The sequence below is a fragment of the Gracilinanus agilis genome, chromosome 4, assembly GCF_016433145.1.
Source record: "Gracilinanus agilis isolate LMUSP501 chromosome 4, AgileGrace, whole genome shotgun sequence".
Classification (NCBI taxonomy): domain Eukaryota; kingdom Metazoa; phylum Chordata; class Mammalia; order Didelphimorphia; family Didelphidae; genus Gracilinanus; species Gracilinanus agilis.
In genome coordinates this window covers 488,494,076-488,509,823 of record NC_058133.1, presented here as the reverse complement: position 1 = coordinate 488,509,823, position 15,748 = coordinate 488,494,076, and the positions used below count along the sequence as shown (strand labels likewise).

General features: G+C 36.8%; 1 protein-coding gene across 4 annotated transcripts in view; it reads right to left on the bottom strand.

Moving 5' to 3' along the window:
* GOSR1 (golgi SNAP receptor complex member 1) overlaps positions 1 to 15,748 on the bottom strand; it is a 77,203-nt gene that overhangs the window by 11,261 nt on the left and 50,194 nt on the right. For all 4 annotated transcript variants that reach the window (XM_044672905.1, XM_044672908.1, XM_044672909.1 and 1 more), the window contains exon 7: positions 3,698 to 3,727. In XM_044672905.1, coding sequence (XP_044528840.1) covers positions 3,698 to 3,727 — 30 coding nt within the window. The remainder of the gene's footprint in view (positions 1 to 3,697; positions 3,728 to 15,748) is intronic.

Below are 15,748 nucleotides of genomic sequence, written 5' to 3'. Positions count from 1 at the left end.
GGAGAGAGAGAGAGAGAGAGAGAGAGAGAGAGAGAGAGAGAGAGAGAGAGAGAGATTGATTTCATGGTTACAACTAAAGATCTAGGAAAGGGAATTAAATTCCATAATACCTTAGAATTTGACTGGCCTAAAATTACTAAAGAGGCAAGTGAAATATTAATGCAAACTGTTTTTAGGGATCTTCATGAAGAAAACACAAGGAACATCTGGAATAACACTAGAATTGTTCCTTAAACCACCAGCTATAATATCTTTGGCTTATACTGGCTGACTGCTAAAAAGTCTGCTTATTGTCAATAATTTTGTGGTTTTCTTTTTATACCCAAATATTGAGTAAAGACAAATATCTTCATTCTCTTTGACCTCTGCAGTCTTGGACACTTGATCATCTCGATACTTTCTTCTCTCTAGGTTTCTGATACACCACTGTCTCCTGTTTCCTCCTACCTATCTGACTATTCCTCAGTTTCTTTTGCTGGATGGTTATCCAAGTGATTGTCCTATATTATAAGTTCTGTCTTAGGCTCTTCACTTTACTCGGTGAGTCCATCAGCCTTCATGGATTTAATTATCATCTCTATGCTGATATTTTCAAATCTACCATTCTGCCCCAACCTCTCTGTTGACCTCCTATGGTGCATCTTCAAATGCCTTAAACTGGATATCCAGTGGACATCTTAAACTCTTTAAACAGAACTCTTTACCTTCTCCCCTAAACCCTACCGCCTCCTACCGTTTCTATTACTGTAGAGGGCAACATCATCCTCCAAGTTCTTCCAGCTTGCAACTTAGGAGACATCCTTTATACCTCACTATCTCTCACAACCTATATCCAACCTTCTGCCAAAGTCTGTCAGTCACTATTGCAATATTTCATATCTACATCCCCTTCTCTCCTTCTATCACTGCCCCTACTCTAGTGACTCTAGTGATGGCCCTTGTCACCTCACTAGGACTATGGCAACAGTATACTGATAAGTCAACCTGTCTCAAGTTTCTCTCCACCCTAATATATCCTCCATTAAGTTAACAAAGTGCTTTCACAGGTTTTGTCATGTCACTCCCCTACTTAAACTCAAGTGGCTCCCTATTGCCACCAGGATCAAATACAAAATCCTTGGGGGTTTTTTTGTTTGTTAGTTTTTGACATTCAAAGCCCTTTATAATTTATCCCCCTTGTTCCTTTTCAATCTTACATCTTATTCCCTACCACACATTCCCTGATTCAGTACACTAGTCTCCTTGTCTCACAATGTTCTTTCCTCCTCTTTTCTATCCACTGATCCCCCCCAGTTTCTTTTAAGTCTCAACTAAAATCTCAGCTTCTACAGTATGCCTTTCCTAACTCTTCTTGATTCAAATTCCTTCCTTTTTTAAAAAAATTACTTCCTATTTATCCTATATATAGTTTGTTTGCTGTCTCTCCCATTAAAGTGTGAGCTCCTAGAGGACAAGGGTTGTGCTCTTAGCTTCTTTCTGTCCACTTAGCACAGTGATTAACACAAAGGGGGTACTTAATAAATATTTATTGACTTTAATCCCGGAGAACTGAAAAATATTGAAAGCCAAATGGTTTAACTGTCACTAGAAGAATAATTAGCTTCTATACAAAATTTATTCAAGTTTTCATGTGTTTCAATTAGATGAAAATGGATATGATTTTAGTGACTGGATTACTTCTAGTAGGTGTGTAAATGGAATTAACTCATCCTTTTTCATTCTTTAGACTTTATCTACAGGAATTCATTTGTCGACATAGAACTGGAGGGTGGATGCAGGAAGTGAAGAAAAGAAGTATCTTTTAAATATGACGGTAACTTCCTGTGAAGGGGATTTTGCCTTTTGAATCTGGCCTTGAAGGAGCTCGGTTGAGACCTCAGACTGCTTCCTTTTGAAGTGTCATGTGGGTAAGTTAGGCTGACTCCCTTTCCTTTTCCTTGGAGTTTCTGGAGGTCCTAACCTCAAAACAGGCTTCTCTTCTTAGAGGTTTTGTTAGAAGCCTCGTTTAATTAACATCTGTGCCTCCTTTGTTGGGGCTCTGAAGCTCTTCCTGGTTCGTCTCTGTTTCTCTCTCAATTTAGAACACTTTCTCATGTGCTTATTGATAGTTTTGATTTCTTTATCCGAAAATTTCCTATTCATGTCCCTTGCCCATTTATCAATTGGGGAATGGCTTGATTTTTTATACAGTTGATTTAGCTCCTTGTATATTTGAGTAATTAGACCTCTGTCAGAGTTTTTTGTTATAAAGATTTTTTCCCAGTTTGTTGTTTCCCATCTGATTTTGGTTGCATTGTTTTTGTTTGTACAAAACCTTTTTAATTTAATATAATAAAAATTATTTATTTTACATTTTGTAACTCTTGCTTGTTTTTTTTTTTTTTTAATAAACCCTTGTACTTCGGTGTATTGTCTCATATGTGGAAGATTGGTAAGGGTGGGCAATGGGGGTCAAGTGTCTTGCCCAGGGTCACACAGCTGGGAAGTGGCTGAGGCCGGGTTTGAACCTAGGACCTCCTGTCTCTAGGCCTGGCTCTCACTCCACTGAGTTACCCAGCTGCCCCCTCTTGCTTGGTTTTAAAATCTTTCCTTTCCCAGCGATCTGACAAGTATACTATTTTGTGTTCACTTAATTTACTTATAGTTTCCCTTCTTTATATTAAAGTCATTCACCCATTCTGAATTTATACTGGTGTAGGGTGTGAGATGTTGATCTAAACCTAATCTCTCCCATACTGTTTTCCAATTTTCCCAGCAGTTTTTGTCAAATAGTGGATTTTTGTCCCAAAAGTTGGCCTCTTTGGGTTTATCACAGACTGTTTTGTTGACGTCACTTACCCCAAGTCTATTCCACTGATTCTCCCTTCTGTCTCTTAGCCAGTACCATACCGTTTTGATGGCTGCTGCTTTATAGTATAGTTTAATATCTGGTATTGCTAGGCCACCTTCCTTCATTATTTTTCATTTCATTTCAGTTTTTTTTAATTATTCCCCTTGATATTTTTGATCTTTTGTTCTTCCAAATGAACTTTGTTATAGTTTTTTCTAATTCAGTAAAAAAGTTTTTTGGCAGTTTGATAGGTATAGCACTAAATAAGTAAATTAATTTGGGTAGAATGGTCATTTTTATTGTTAGCTCGTCCTACCTATGAGTACTCAATGTTTTTCCAATTGTTTAGATCTAGTTTTAATTGTTTGGAAAGTGTTTTGTAGTTGTGTTTGTATAATTCCTGTGTTTGTTTTGGATCTTTAAATTACTAGTCAACATAACTTAAAATACTGCCCTGTACATTTTTTAAATAAAAGATTGAATACTGCTCACTATACTTGATTTAATAAGGCAGGAAAGTGGGTAATATAAGAATATTTTAGTCAAAATGAAAAATAAAAAGGTTAGACAGGCAAACTACAGTAATTAATAAAGTTCAATTATGGTGGAACACCTCATTTGATAACATAAGAGAAATGAGATTTTAATAGATATGTGTTTTCCAAAACATGAAATTTGAAAAGCTCTCTCCTCATAGGAAGTAAAAAACACTACGAAGTCATAAGGACTTAAGGATTTGGTCACTGACATTTTCTTCTCTCTGAAAAGTTGAAATCAAATTATTTCAAGTTCTGGGAAATCTAAGTATAAAGTTTAGACACATTTCATTCTAAGCTGCATATTAACCTTTAAAAAAAATCTTCCTACCTTATTGTTTCTTCAATCAGTCGATCTGAGCTGCAAAGAAAAGGAAAAAATATTTCATTTTATTTACTAAAATACTTAAAAATACAAATGCTACTGTTCTGCACAAATGAATTGAAAATATTTATTACATTTGAAAAACAGCAATTTCTTTTCACCAAGCAAGACTCTTCAGGAAAGTATTTGGAAAGGATTCTGGATCCTGGAACCAGTTAACTATATTCCTACATATGGGCTGCTTCCCTCAGCACCTGTGGCCTTCTGGAACATCCAACCAGCCCTAAGACCTCGCCTTGCAATATCTCTCCAGCAAGAGGCTGCTTTCTCTCACTGGTGAAATCCTTTAGGATCTCCATTTTGTGGAGAGGCTTTGGCTAACCAATCTTTGGCTTCCCCTCCTGGCTCTGCTCCATACTTTCTACACTTCAAAACCATGCCTATAACCAAATATCTTCATTTGATCTTCCAATCTTACATGTATATAGGCTTCCCCCATTAGATCTGGAACTCGTTGAGGGCAGGGTCTGTCTTTTTTATGTATTCCCAGAATTCTGCATAATGGCACATAATAAGGTGCTGGTTTCCTCTCTTCTTATCTCTAAAAAGCCAACTGTATACAAACATCAAACCCTAATTCTAAGGGACAACTCCCACAAGCCTTTTTCTAGCTATTAAAATAGTCTTCAAATTTTTGTGTGATGCTATTTAGTGTTCTCTATGCCCAGCCGCAAGAAATTCTTTTTTGGAAGGATTAATGGTATCAATAATATAAAAGTGTGAGGCTTTTGTGGAATCTACAAGTTTTAGGTCTCTCCCTCTCATTTTTTCTTCCTTAATTAAGCCCTCCCATACATTTCTTCTCCGTCTCATTTTTTTCCAATACTGCATTAAAGTTACCATGGAAAAGTATCCATTGTAATAAAGTAGAAATCAAAATTGAACTCTGAATAAATCTTGCTCCTGAAGAATAGACAATGGAAAATCCCTTTCTCTTTTCAGAAAGGAAAGGGACTACAAGTACGAAACACTGCCTGCCCTTTAAGATATGCTCACTGTTAGGTGGTTTTTCTTGTTTGATAATACTACCAAAGAAGGCTAATTTAGTATCATTCAAGTTCAATTTATTTAAGATTATAGTATAGGAAACTAATATTTCTTTAGCCCAGAAAATGGAGTTTATGCATTTATGCTTAATCCTTAGAGACAGCAAAATAAGATCATCATGGTCTTGGTAATTCAAGTTGTCCTCCTTAGAAGGAAGTAGGCAAATCTTTCTCTTTACAACAACTGGCAATTTGGATAATCAGTAGGCTCTTCATAAAACCATATGTAGACTATAATTAAGTAATAAGTTTACATTTCTATGAAGACCAATCAAATACCTAGAAATAATGAGCTATATTCCTATGTCAGAGGTTTTGCTTGGGGATTAATACAGCTATATTTACATGTTTTGTTTAAAGATTTCTCTTCCATAATATGACAAATCACTAGGTCAAGAGGTTTAAAAAGTAAAGAACATTACTTTATTCATTAGGGTTTTCATAAACCTAAAAGTCAATTAAAATTACTCAAATAGTAGAAATGGATAGTTTCAGTAAATCTCTATTTCCATATGTTTGCTTTGGCTTAAAATGTTAATGAATAATTATTAATCCCCTCTACTATATTTTTACTCACTAATTTTTCTCAGTGAAGGAACTCCATGAACCTCTACTCTTACTACAGATGTATTCTATAGTTTTCCATTGTACTTTGCATTAGAGAAGAAAAAAATGTTCTACAGGTTCAAGGCATTCTTAAAGAAAGTTACTACCTTCTATTCCACTGTAACTACTCTTTTTGGTAACCATGCCTTTCTTTATTAAATGTTAGCTTTCTTGAGGTCCAGCCTTCAGACAAAAACAGTTGATGACTATCTAGTCCTTCCAAGTCTGTGGAATGTTTTACGTTCTGATGTAATCATCTGATAGAAATACAGGTAATCCATCTGATTTTCCCAGCAATCTTTAGAAATAAGTACTACAGAGATAATGATTTCCATTTGACAGATGAGAAAAATAAGAGAGGTGTTTACTTGCCTATGATCATAATAAAATTAGAGGTAGAAGTATAGCCCAGTCTCTAACTAAGCCCAGGGTTCTTCTTACTACACCATAGGGCCTCCGAGTCTTTCCAAATTCATAAGATCCTACCCAAGTATGTTCTCTGCTGGCACGTCCATTAAAAATTCAGAGTTGTCTCCAAGCCACAAGAGGAAACTATTATCTGTGTACTTTTCAACTATAAAAGTTTTCAACTATAAGAGGTAATCTGGTTAATTAAGAATAGATTTTAGTCAGAAGTAAGGTTTTAGCAAGTAAAGGATTTTGGCAATATTTTGGGTTAAAATAGTTTTTTGATGGCTAACATGGGAACCACAACATTGCTTCCATGGGAAAACTGTTGTAAATTTCAGCTACCTAATTTAAGTGACTTCCCAAACAACTTTTAGAACATAACCTATTTTATAAACTGGAGACTAACTATATAATTACATAATTCAACAGAATCTAAGAGAAATTTGTTATAATAGTCTAGGCCCTAGCTAATCAAATATGCAATAATGATGCACTTTGGTGAGAGCAATCTTCTTGTGATATAACAAGTGAACTGTCTTTGTAATGTCACTACAATATGATCTCTAGGTCCACAATTCAGTGATAATTTATGAAATTGCTCTGGCAACTCCCATATGTCAACTACTTTGATCTAGTTACACTTTCAAATATGCTTTTAATATCTCTGGTAAGGAATATTATCTTAAGATTATTCAAGGCTAATTTATCCATATGTAATTTTAGATAAAATAGTTGAGTTATTCATTATCTGCAAGTAAAAAAAGGTGAAATGACTCAAATTCAACCTAAATATGTCTTTCACTACACGTCACCTTTAAAGCTGTCATGTTGTTGATAAAACTGCCAAATGTTTTTCTGTTTTAAAATTATCAGAAAATATTTTGGTCATGCAGACACATTTCTTTTTCACTGGAGAACAATTTCCACAGAAAATTTATTTCATGGTCTCAATGTCCAATAACTGAGGGAGGGAGGTACTATTATATATTGACTAACAAATGTTTTCGAGTTCTGTTTGTTTTTTTTTTTTAACTTTTTTAAAAACTATCTTAGAATCAATATTGTGTATTGGTTTCAAGTCAGAAGAACAGTAAGGACTAAGCAATGGGGGTTAAGTAACTTGCCCAGGGTCACACAGCTAGGAAGTGTCTGAGGCCAAATTTGAAACTAGGATTTCTCATTTCTGGGCCTGACTCTCAATCCACTGAGCTACCTAGTGCCCCCAAGTTTGTTTTATAATTATAAGGAGGTATTTGAGCATTATATAAGAAAAAGAAATATATGACCACATGGAGATCAGATTAAAGGAAACAAGAAGGGAAGTCAAAATAACTAGTATATAACATGATCTGTATAATCTTGGGCAGTTCTACATCTGTAGGTCTCAGTAACCTAATCTTTGAAATGGGAAATATATAGAATTCCAGATAGACTTTAAAGATTATTTAATCTAATCCCTTCATTATACAAATGATAAAAAAGAAATTCATGGTGCTTAGGGTCACAGAGACAACAACTTCTCTTTCTCTTCCTCCTCCTAGCATGTATAGAGTGCTTGCTATGTGCTAAATTTTACAATGATTATCTCATTTGATCCTCACAACAAACCTGGGGGGTGTTGTAGAAATATAGGATTTTAGTTTAGCAGGGCAGACTGATTAGCAAGGAGGTTCTAGAACCTTGAGAGGAGAGTCAGTGACAGTTTGGACCTGGCACTGAAGACCTGAAATCTGAAGTCTAATGGTGGGAGTTAGTGAGACACAGATAATCCCTGAAGCTGTTTCCTTGGATTCTGGATTAAGTACCTCCTGCAAATCAAGCATTCCAGTGAAGGAGTAAGGTTGAGAAGTGGGTTTTGGCTTTGTGGTGGACACAGAGACCATCCCTTCTCCCTCTCCTGACTTTGGATTATTTGGCTGTATTTCAAGTCTCCTGTGATCAGCTTTGAAGAACATCTCCTTTGGACTATATGTGAGATCCCCTCCTCTCAGCAAGACCTTGCTAGTCAGCAGCCTGTTGTTTGATTTAGCCATTAGTGTAGTTTTTATCCATCACTATATTTCAGGGTGGAGACCCATAGATCTTAGATTCAGTTTACCCATACCCTCTTCTTACCTATCCCAATAATTATTAAACATCTCAGTTACCATACTTTTTCCTTGTCAAGTCCTTACCCAGATACGACAAATAAGAACCAACTGTGGTATCCCAGCTGACTCCCTTGTTGTTATCTATATATCTGTTATCCTTATCCATTCAATCTATCCACTGTGTGTATTGAGTGATTCAATCCTCAGGAAGACCTGTTAGTTAAATCTGTTAACCCAGCTATTGCCCAGCTCAGTTGTTATCTAGTTCATTTTATTTAACAATTCCAGTTTCCCTTATCCAGTTACTTATTCCAGTTAGCATATTTCAGTTTCCTTTATGGGGGGTGGGGGAGTGGGAGGAGGATAGGTACTATTATTATCATCCCCATTTTTCAGATGAGGCAAAGAGAGGTTAGGCAAATTGTCCAGGGACACACAACCAGTCAGTGTCAAGGGTCGCACCTGAACTCAGTTCTTTCTGATTCCAGGTTCTATCCACTAAGCAACGTGGGCTGAAATCCTGAAATCAGTTCTAAAATGAATTATACAAGTCTTTTTCTTTTCTTTTTTAAACCTTTACTTCTGACTTAGAATCAATGAAAGAATCAGTTCCAAGGCAGACAAGTAATAAGGGCTAGGCAATTGGAGTTAAGTGACTTGCCCAGGATCACACAGTTAGGAAATACCTGAGGCCACATTTAAACCCAGGTCTTCCGGACTACAGATCTGACACACTATCCACTGAGCCATCTAGCTGCCCCTATTCAAAACTTTTTTTTTTTCCAGTCCCATCTACAGTCACAGTCTATGTTGTTGTCCCATTCCACCCAATCTGCTTCCTCACACACATAAGAGGAATGTTGCATTCTATTTTATTTAAATGGCCACCTGGCCTGGAATAAAGTCATTACTATATTTCCTTCTCATACTTCATAGTATTTATTAGATTCTTCATGTTTTTCAGTATATTTGATACAGTAACTTCCTGCCAAATCCTATAATAGTGTCATGCCTATTATCTAAATTTTGGCAAAAATGAGGTTTGGCAAGGGACACTTATACAGCACCTTTAACGTTTGCAAAGTACTTTACAAACTCTATCATTTGATGGCATTAATACTTGGATAATGTGTGGGATGAAATTGTGCATTATTCCCCAAAATACATTGATTAGTATTAGTAATCATAGATTGGCAACTTCCTATAGAAAAATAGTGAAGTTAGGTGCCCTCCTCTAGGAGACATCAATCTCTCCTTTTGAAGAGTAGAAAAAACCCTTTCCCCAGTCCTCTCCTACTCTGCAGCTAACTCCCTATTCATTACACATGTGAACTGAAATGACCTCCAGGAATTGATGCAGAGTAAAAAAAGCAGAACCAGGAGAACATTATACATAGAGACAGACACACTGTGGTAAAATTGAATTTAATGACTTCTCTACTAGCAGCAATGCAATGATCCAGGACAATTCTGAGGGACTTGTGAGAAAGATGCTATCCACATTCAGAGAAAGAACTGTGGGAATAGAAACACAGAAGAAAAACTGCTTGAACACATGGGATGATGGGGATATGATTTGGGATGTAGACTCGAAATGACCACCCCAGTGCAACTAACAATAATATGGAAATAGGTCTTGATCAATGACACATGTAAAACCCAGTGGAGGGGGCAGCTGGGTAGCTCAGTTTGTATGAGAGTCAGGCCTAGAGACAGGAGGTCCTGGGTTCAAATCCGGCCTCAGACACTTCCCAGCTGTGTGACCCTGGGCAAGTCACTTGACCCCCATTGCCCACCCTTACCACTCTTCCACCAAAGAGCCAATATACAGAAGTTAAGGGTTTAAAAAAAAAAAACCCAGTTGGCTATTGGGGGGGGGGTTAGGGGGAGAGAAAAAATGAATAAAAAAAAAACAGAATTATTTGAATGTGGTTAGAAAAAAATATTTAAAAGACGAGCTTGTTTTTGTTTGAATGAAACAATGAAAATGTCTAATTTGGAGAAGCGAGGAAGAAGACAAGTTTGCTGAATTGTTTAGTAAGAGCACCCAATTACGCTAAATCATCTCAAGAATAATAAAAAATGGAACCTGGAGTAAAAAAAATGGAAAAAATCAGATGCCAACTTTAAGATACTGGGCTTTCCCATCAATGACAGTTATTGATTAAGGATTTGAGCTTAAGAAATATACTTATAAAATACATTCTTTATATTTTATATGGTGATTCTTTGCAATGAATTAACCATCTTTTCTGAACAATACTTTCAAACCATCACTAAATCCCTCTTATACTTTAGGAAAAAGTACAAGTATGAGAAAAACTGCTGGACATTAACATGTGTGATGTAGGAGGCATGTAATGGAGCCAACACAATTCTGAAGTAGATGTAATATTCTCAAAAGAGCTCAAAGAAAGCCTACTTTCCATATGCTTGGGGAAAAATAATGGGTATTACTGAGAGGTACTTCAAAATAGCAGATAGAGTCCTAGATTTGAGTCAAGAATTCTGGGTTCGAATCCTACCTCCATAGCTCTGTGACCACAAATAAGTGAACTTCTCCTGCTCTCAGTTTCTTTATCTGCAAAATGGGGCAACTGATATCTACAGTCCTTATGGTATAGGGTTGCTTAGAGGTTCAAATGAAATAAGGTATATAAAATGCTTTGAGAATTTTAAAGAATGATGTAAATGTATTATTATTATAATTCTCAAAACACCATTGAGAGAATACCAATAATTACAAACTCATTTTCCTACTTTGCTATGTTTCCAAAGCCTTTATAAAAATAATCTGTACATGCACCAAGGACACACCCTTGATGAAGACACAAGAAGAGCTTTAGATTTAGAACATTTTTTTATTTGACTATAAATGGCTTTGATTTCTTCATCTGAAAATTGCTTATTCACATCCTTTGACCATTTATCAATTGGGGAATAACCTGTATTCTTATAAAAAGGTTCTAGTTCATGCCATATTGGGATTGAAAGAAGAAGCTGACTATGCCTAACGGGGAAGAGAAGACAAGGCACTGTGTGTTCCAATGGGATTTGCATCACATCAAGAAATCAAAAGGAAGGTTTAGAGCATGTTGAATGGACACCTTCTAGATGATTTATAGGAGAACACAGACATGAGTAGCACAGGATGACTTGCAATCTGAGCTACTGGAAAGAGTGCCTACACCAATGCAATATAACAGATTCATGGAAGCATCTTTGGGAGATGACTGTTGTCCTACAGCACAGGAAAAAACTTACTCGATTTTCTGTGATTAAATTTTGAAAAGATAAATCACCTTTTAATAATTTCAGTTCTATATGTTTGCAGAAAAATCTGCATCAGTTAGCTTTGTGAAATAAAATAAGCAATTTATAATTCAGTTTACTGCTACAGTTCCAATAGCAAACTAAAAATATGAAAATAAGTCATTGCTTTAATATATGGTGGTATGCTCTAGAAAGAAAATCTTTTTATTACTTGGTCATGAAGATTACTAATACAGTAAATAGTTTGCAGAAACATCTAGCTAACTTCTTCCTTGTTGCTTCAAGATTTTTTGGTAAACTTTTACCTTCTGTCTTATTAACAACTTTAAGACAGAAAGGTCAGGGCTACGCAAAACAGAATTAAGTGACTTGCTCAGGGTCACAAAGCTAGAAGTATCTAAGGTGGAGATATGAATCCAGGTCCTCTCCTCTCCAGGTCTAGGGCTCTATCCACTGTGCCACCTACCTGCCTCTTTAAGATTTTTTAGAAGTTGTATGAATATCTAACATATTTGTTGCTAAAATAGAAAATTTTAGCTTAATTGGCATTTATCGGACCATAAATAGTCACTACAATTAAAGGAATATAGAACTATATTTGAGCCTTCCTTTGAAAGGAAGCATGGTGTGGGAAAGAGTATAACATTTGAAAAGTCAGAAGATCTGGGTTCAAATCCTTGTTCTGCTACCTATATCTTAACCTTGGACAGGTCACCTCCTCTCTCTGGGTCCTAGTCTCCTCTTCTATAAACTTGGAAACGATAATCATTAAGGCCCCTTGCACCTTTAAATTCCAAGCCCCTATTTACCAACTTCACTCCAAACCCCCACATAAATCAGAAAATTACATGTAAGCCTATCCTTCTGACAGTACAAGCTGCTACTAAAAGGACGCTTAGGATCATCTAATCAACTCCCTAGTTTTTAAAAATGAAAAAACTGGAAGCTCACAGAAGTTGTGAGGAAAATTGTATGTGCCTGTGCATACGCATGCATGCATGCAGGCTGACAAACACAGCAATTATATTCTAATGGAAATTAGTGGCTACAATGAGAAATTAAGAATGGGCCAATTCATACCTCTAAATTGTTTCATAAAACTATTTTTTTTTTGTTAAGGATGATCAGTGAGATGTAATACATTAAGCATCCCTGTTAGAAAAAGTAAGGCATTCACAAATATACAATTAAATCAAACCAAGTCAGTTCAAGAAGCATTTATTAAGCACCTGCTATGTGCCAGGCACTGTGCTACACACTGGAGATTTAAAAAAGGGCAAAAATAGTTCCCATTCTCAAGGAGCTCATCTTCTAAAGGGAAAAGAAAACAACTACTACTATGTACAAACATGATAGAGATAGAAGAAACTGAAAATAATCTCATAGGGAAGGCACACACTGGGAAAGGGTTCTTGAAAAAGGCAGTTTTTAAAGAGTCTTGGGGGAAGCCAGAGAAGCAGGGAGGTGGTTGAAGGGGGTACATCTCAGGGAAATGGACTGTCTTCCTTGAGGAACAACCAAAAGGGCCATTGTCTCTGGATCTCAGAGTATCTGGAAGGGAGTAAAGACTGGTTGAGACCCATTTGTGATGGGCTTTGAGGATTTTTTTCATCAGAGGGTTTGTTCTAGGGCAGTGCTGGGCAAACTATTCCCCAGGGCCAGATCCAGGCAGGAGTGATTGCCCATCACTGCCTTAAGCAATTCCCTAATCACTACATCTGGATGTGGGGGCGTAGTGATTAGGGAACTGCTAAAGGCAGTGATGGGTAAACTCCAGCCTGGATCTGGCCCTGGGGAATAGTTTGCCCATCACTATTCTCGGGTGCTTACTGGAGTTAACTGAATGATCTGATCTGATCTGTGACAGAGGAAGATTACTGTGATAGCTGAGGGGGAAGACAGACTGGAGTAAAGGGAGACCTGAGTCAGCACTGCCAGCTAGTAGACTACTACGGTAGTCCAGAAATGAGGGTCTGCACCAGGATGGTGGCAATGCCAGAGAACCAAAGGAGACATATTACAAAGGAAGAATTGATAGGATCTGACAATAGATTTGATATGAAGAGTGAGAGTTAAGTGAGGAATTGAGAATGACATGTAGGCTGCAAGCCTGGGTGACAGGAAGGCTGGTGGTGCCCTCAAAGAGCGGCAGGGAAGTTAGGAAGAAGGGAGAAATGTAGGAGTGGGGAAGAGAGTAAGTTCAGCTTTGAATATTTTTCATTTAAGTTGCCTATGGGACATCCAAATACTAATGACTAATGTGAAATGTGAATCAAACTTTCTTTGACTATCAATCAGCAACTTTTAATTTAATCAACCAAAAACTGAAAACACCCCTACTTAGCACTTTGTTAGCCAACAGAAAGGAGAATTCACAGGTCACTTACTTAAAGAGTTCACACCCTCAGAAACTCAATCAGTCAGGAACTTGTGAATCCTTTTGATAAGAGTTTACATCTTCAGAGGATGAGAGATGTGAATCCCACAAACCCTGCCCTCCTGGGCAGTGCTGGGCAATTTGGAGGCTGTGTTTGACCCCTGTGAAGAGGGGAATGCCCTGAACTTCTACGGTTGAAGAGAGTCTTCTGCAAGCAATCTTCTGGATAGTCTTCAGTAGTAGTCTTCAACTGGTGACCTGTCTCTTGGAGGTAACTTGGGACTTGGACCACCTCTTGGGTGAGTGAATGAGTAGCTGGCCTTCCTTTCCTGGTGTCTGGAGAAAGACTAGTTTCAGAGAGGCCTTCCCTTCTTGGAGGCCGTGTGGGTGGGACTTTAGGTCCTCCAAGGGTTAATAAGCCAAGCACCAGAGCAATATTTAGTGTGATAGGGTAGATATCTTCTCTACCCTCCTTTTGTATTTCTCTACTTTCACTCTTTCCATCCTTTTTGTAAATAAAAGCTATTAAAAGTCATTTTGACTTGAGTTATATTTTAAATTGGTGACCATAATATTAGTTTAGAATTCTCATATATTTTAAATTAAATTCCTTACAATAACAAAAGCAGAAGGGTTTAAGTTAAATATTTAGAGTTGACATTCATTTGAGTTCAAACAGGAAATAATGAATTCTTTGCTTTTTCTATCTTTTTAGTCCCAGGCTCATCAATGTCAATACAGCTTCCACTCAGGTTCAGCATCACTTCCCAAAGTGAGCTTTCTAAAGAGCTTTTGTAGGCTGTTCTTGCACAGATCTGGTTTCTATCATGAGTACTGGAAGGTCATGTCTCATGTGGCAGAGGATTCAGTTTTCAATAAAGTCATTCGAATAAAGGAAATGAGCATATGAGTTCACCACTTAACTGACAAGTTCCAAGCAAAGAATGAGTGCATTAAACCTCCTGACTTTTCTGATGATTACTTGGACATGAATATGTGAATAAGTAAGCAATGTATTGTTCAAAGCAGTCCTCATCTGTTTTGCCATCTGTCTCAGTATGGTGTGCATTTTCATCAGGTGAGGCAGATGGAGAGACAGATTATTTGACAAAATAATCTAAAAATATCCTATGGAGAAAAAAAAATAGCAAAAACATGCTGAAACCAACAAATGCTATTTTTAAAAGGGTATAAATCCAGTAAAACCTAACATTAAGCTAAAAATACAGGTGGTTATAGGATCTCTGTAACAAAAGATGCACTCTCTCAAATAGCATAATTAACCTAGTGTAAAAAGAGACAGAAAGAAGCAGAAATACACTATGATGACCTCCACACTAAGGAATTTTCTATCATTTATCATCTAATGCCAATGGCACAATGCTGAATAAACACAATTTACTCATTGCTAAACCAAAATATATTGGGGGCAAAATAAGTCAGAATGAAGATACTATGAGGCAGCCAGAATCCCAATTTAAAAAACCCTTACCTTCTGTCTTAGAAGCAATACTGTGTACTGGTTCCAAGGCAGAAAAGTGCCGGAGGCCACATATGTAACCAGGACCTCCTCTCTGCAGGCCTGACTCTCAATCCATTGAAACACTCAGCTGCTCCTCAGTCATTTTGATAGATGTGTATTAGCATCAAACTTTTAATACTACATTCACATCATGTCAAAATAGAAAATTATTGCTACAGTATACAAAATTAGGTCCTGCTTAAATTCTTGCCTACATAATGAATATACAAACAGTAAAATCTAGTTGGCAGAAATCCCTCAGTATTTCCCCAAAATCCCTTTAATCTCTCCTGCGCCTCCACATTTGCGTGGTCATGGTATTGTTTTATAAGTTCTGTAGCTCCTCCCTCTTTCTCTTTTGCTCTCCCAAATGGGCTGGGCCAGTACCTTTTTAGTTAGTTTATTATTAATAAAAATTTATAAAATATAATATTTAGTTCTTAGATTAATTAATTTTTTAATCCACATTTTTATAGGGGGAATGTGTAAACGGAAATTTTATATTCTTTAAGACTTCATCTCCCAGAATTCTTACCTTGTCCCAAACTTCCCTTTTCCTTTCTGTTTACATGCGTCTTTTACATGATTGTATATAAGTTTTGGGTAATGCCCTCTTGCTCTCTCTTCCATGTGAGTGGTGAGCACTCCCTGTGTTCTCTAGCTCTCTAGTTA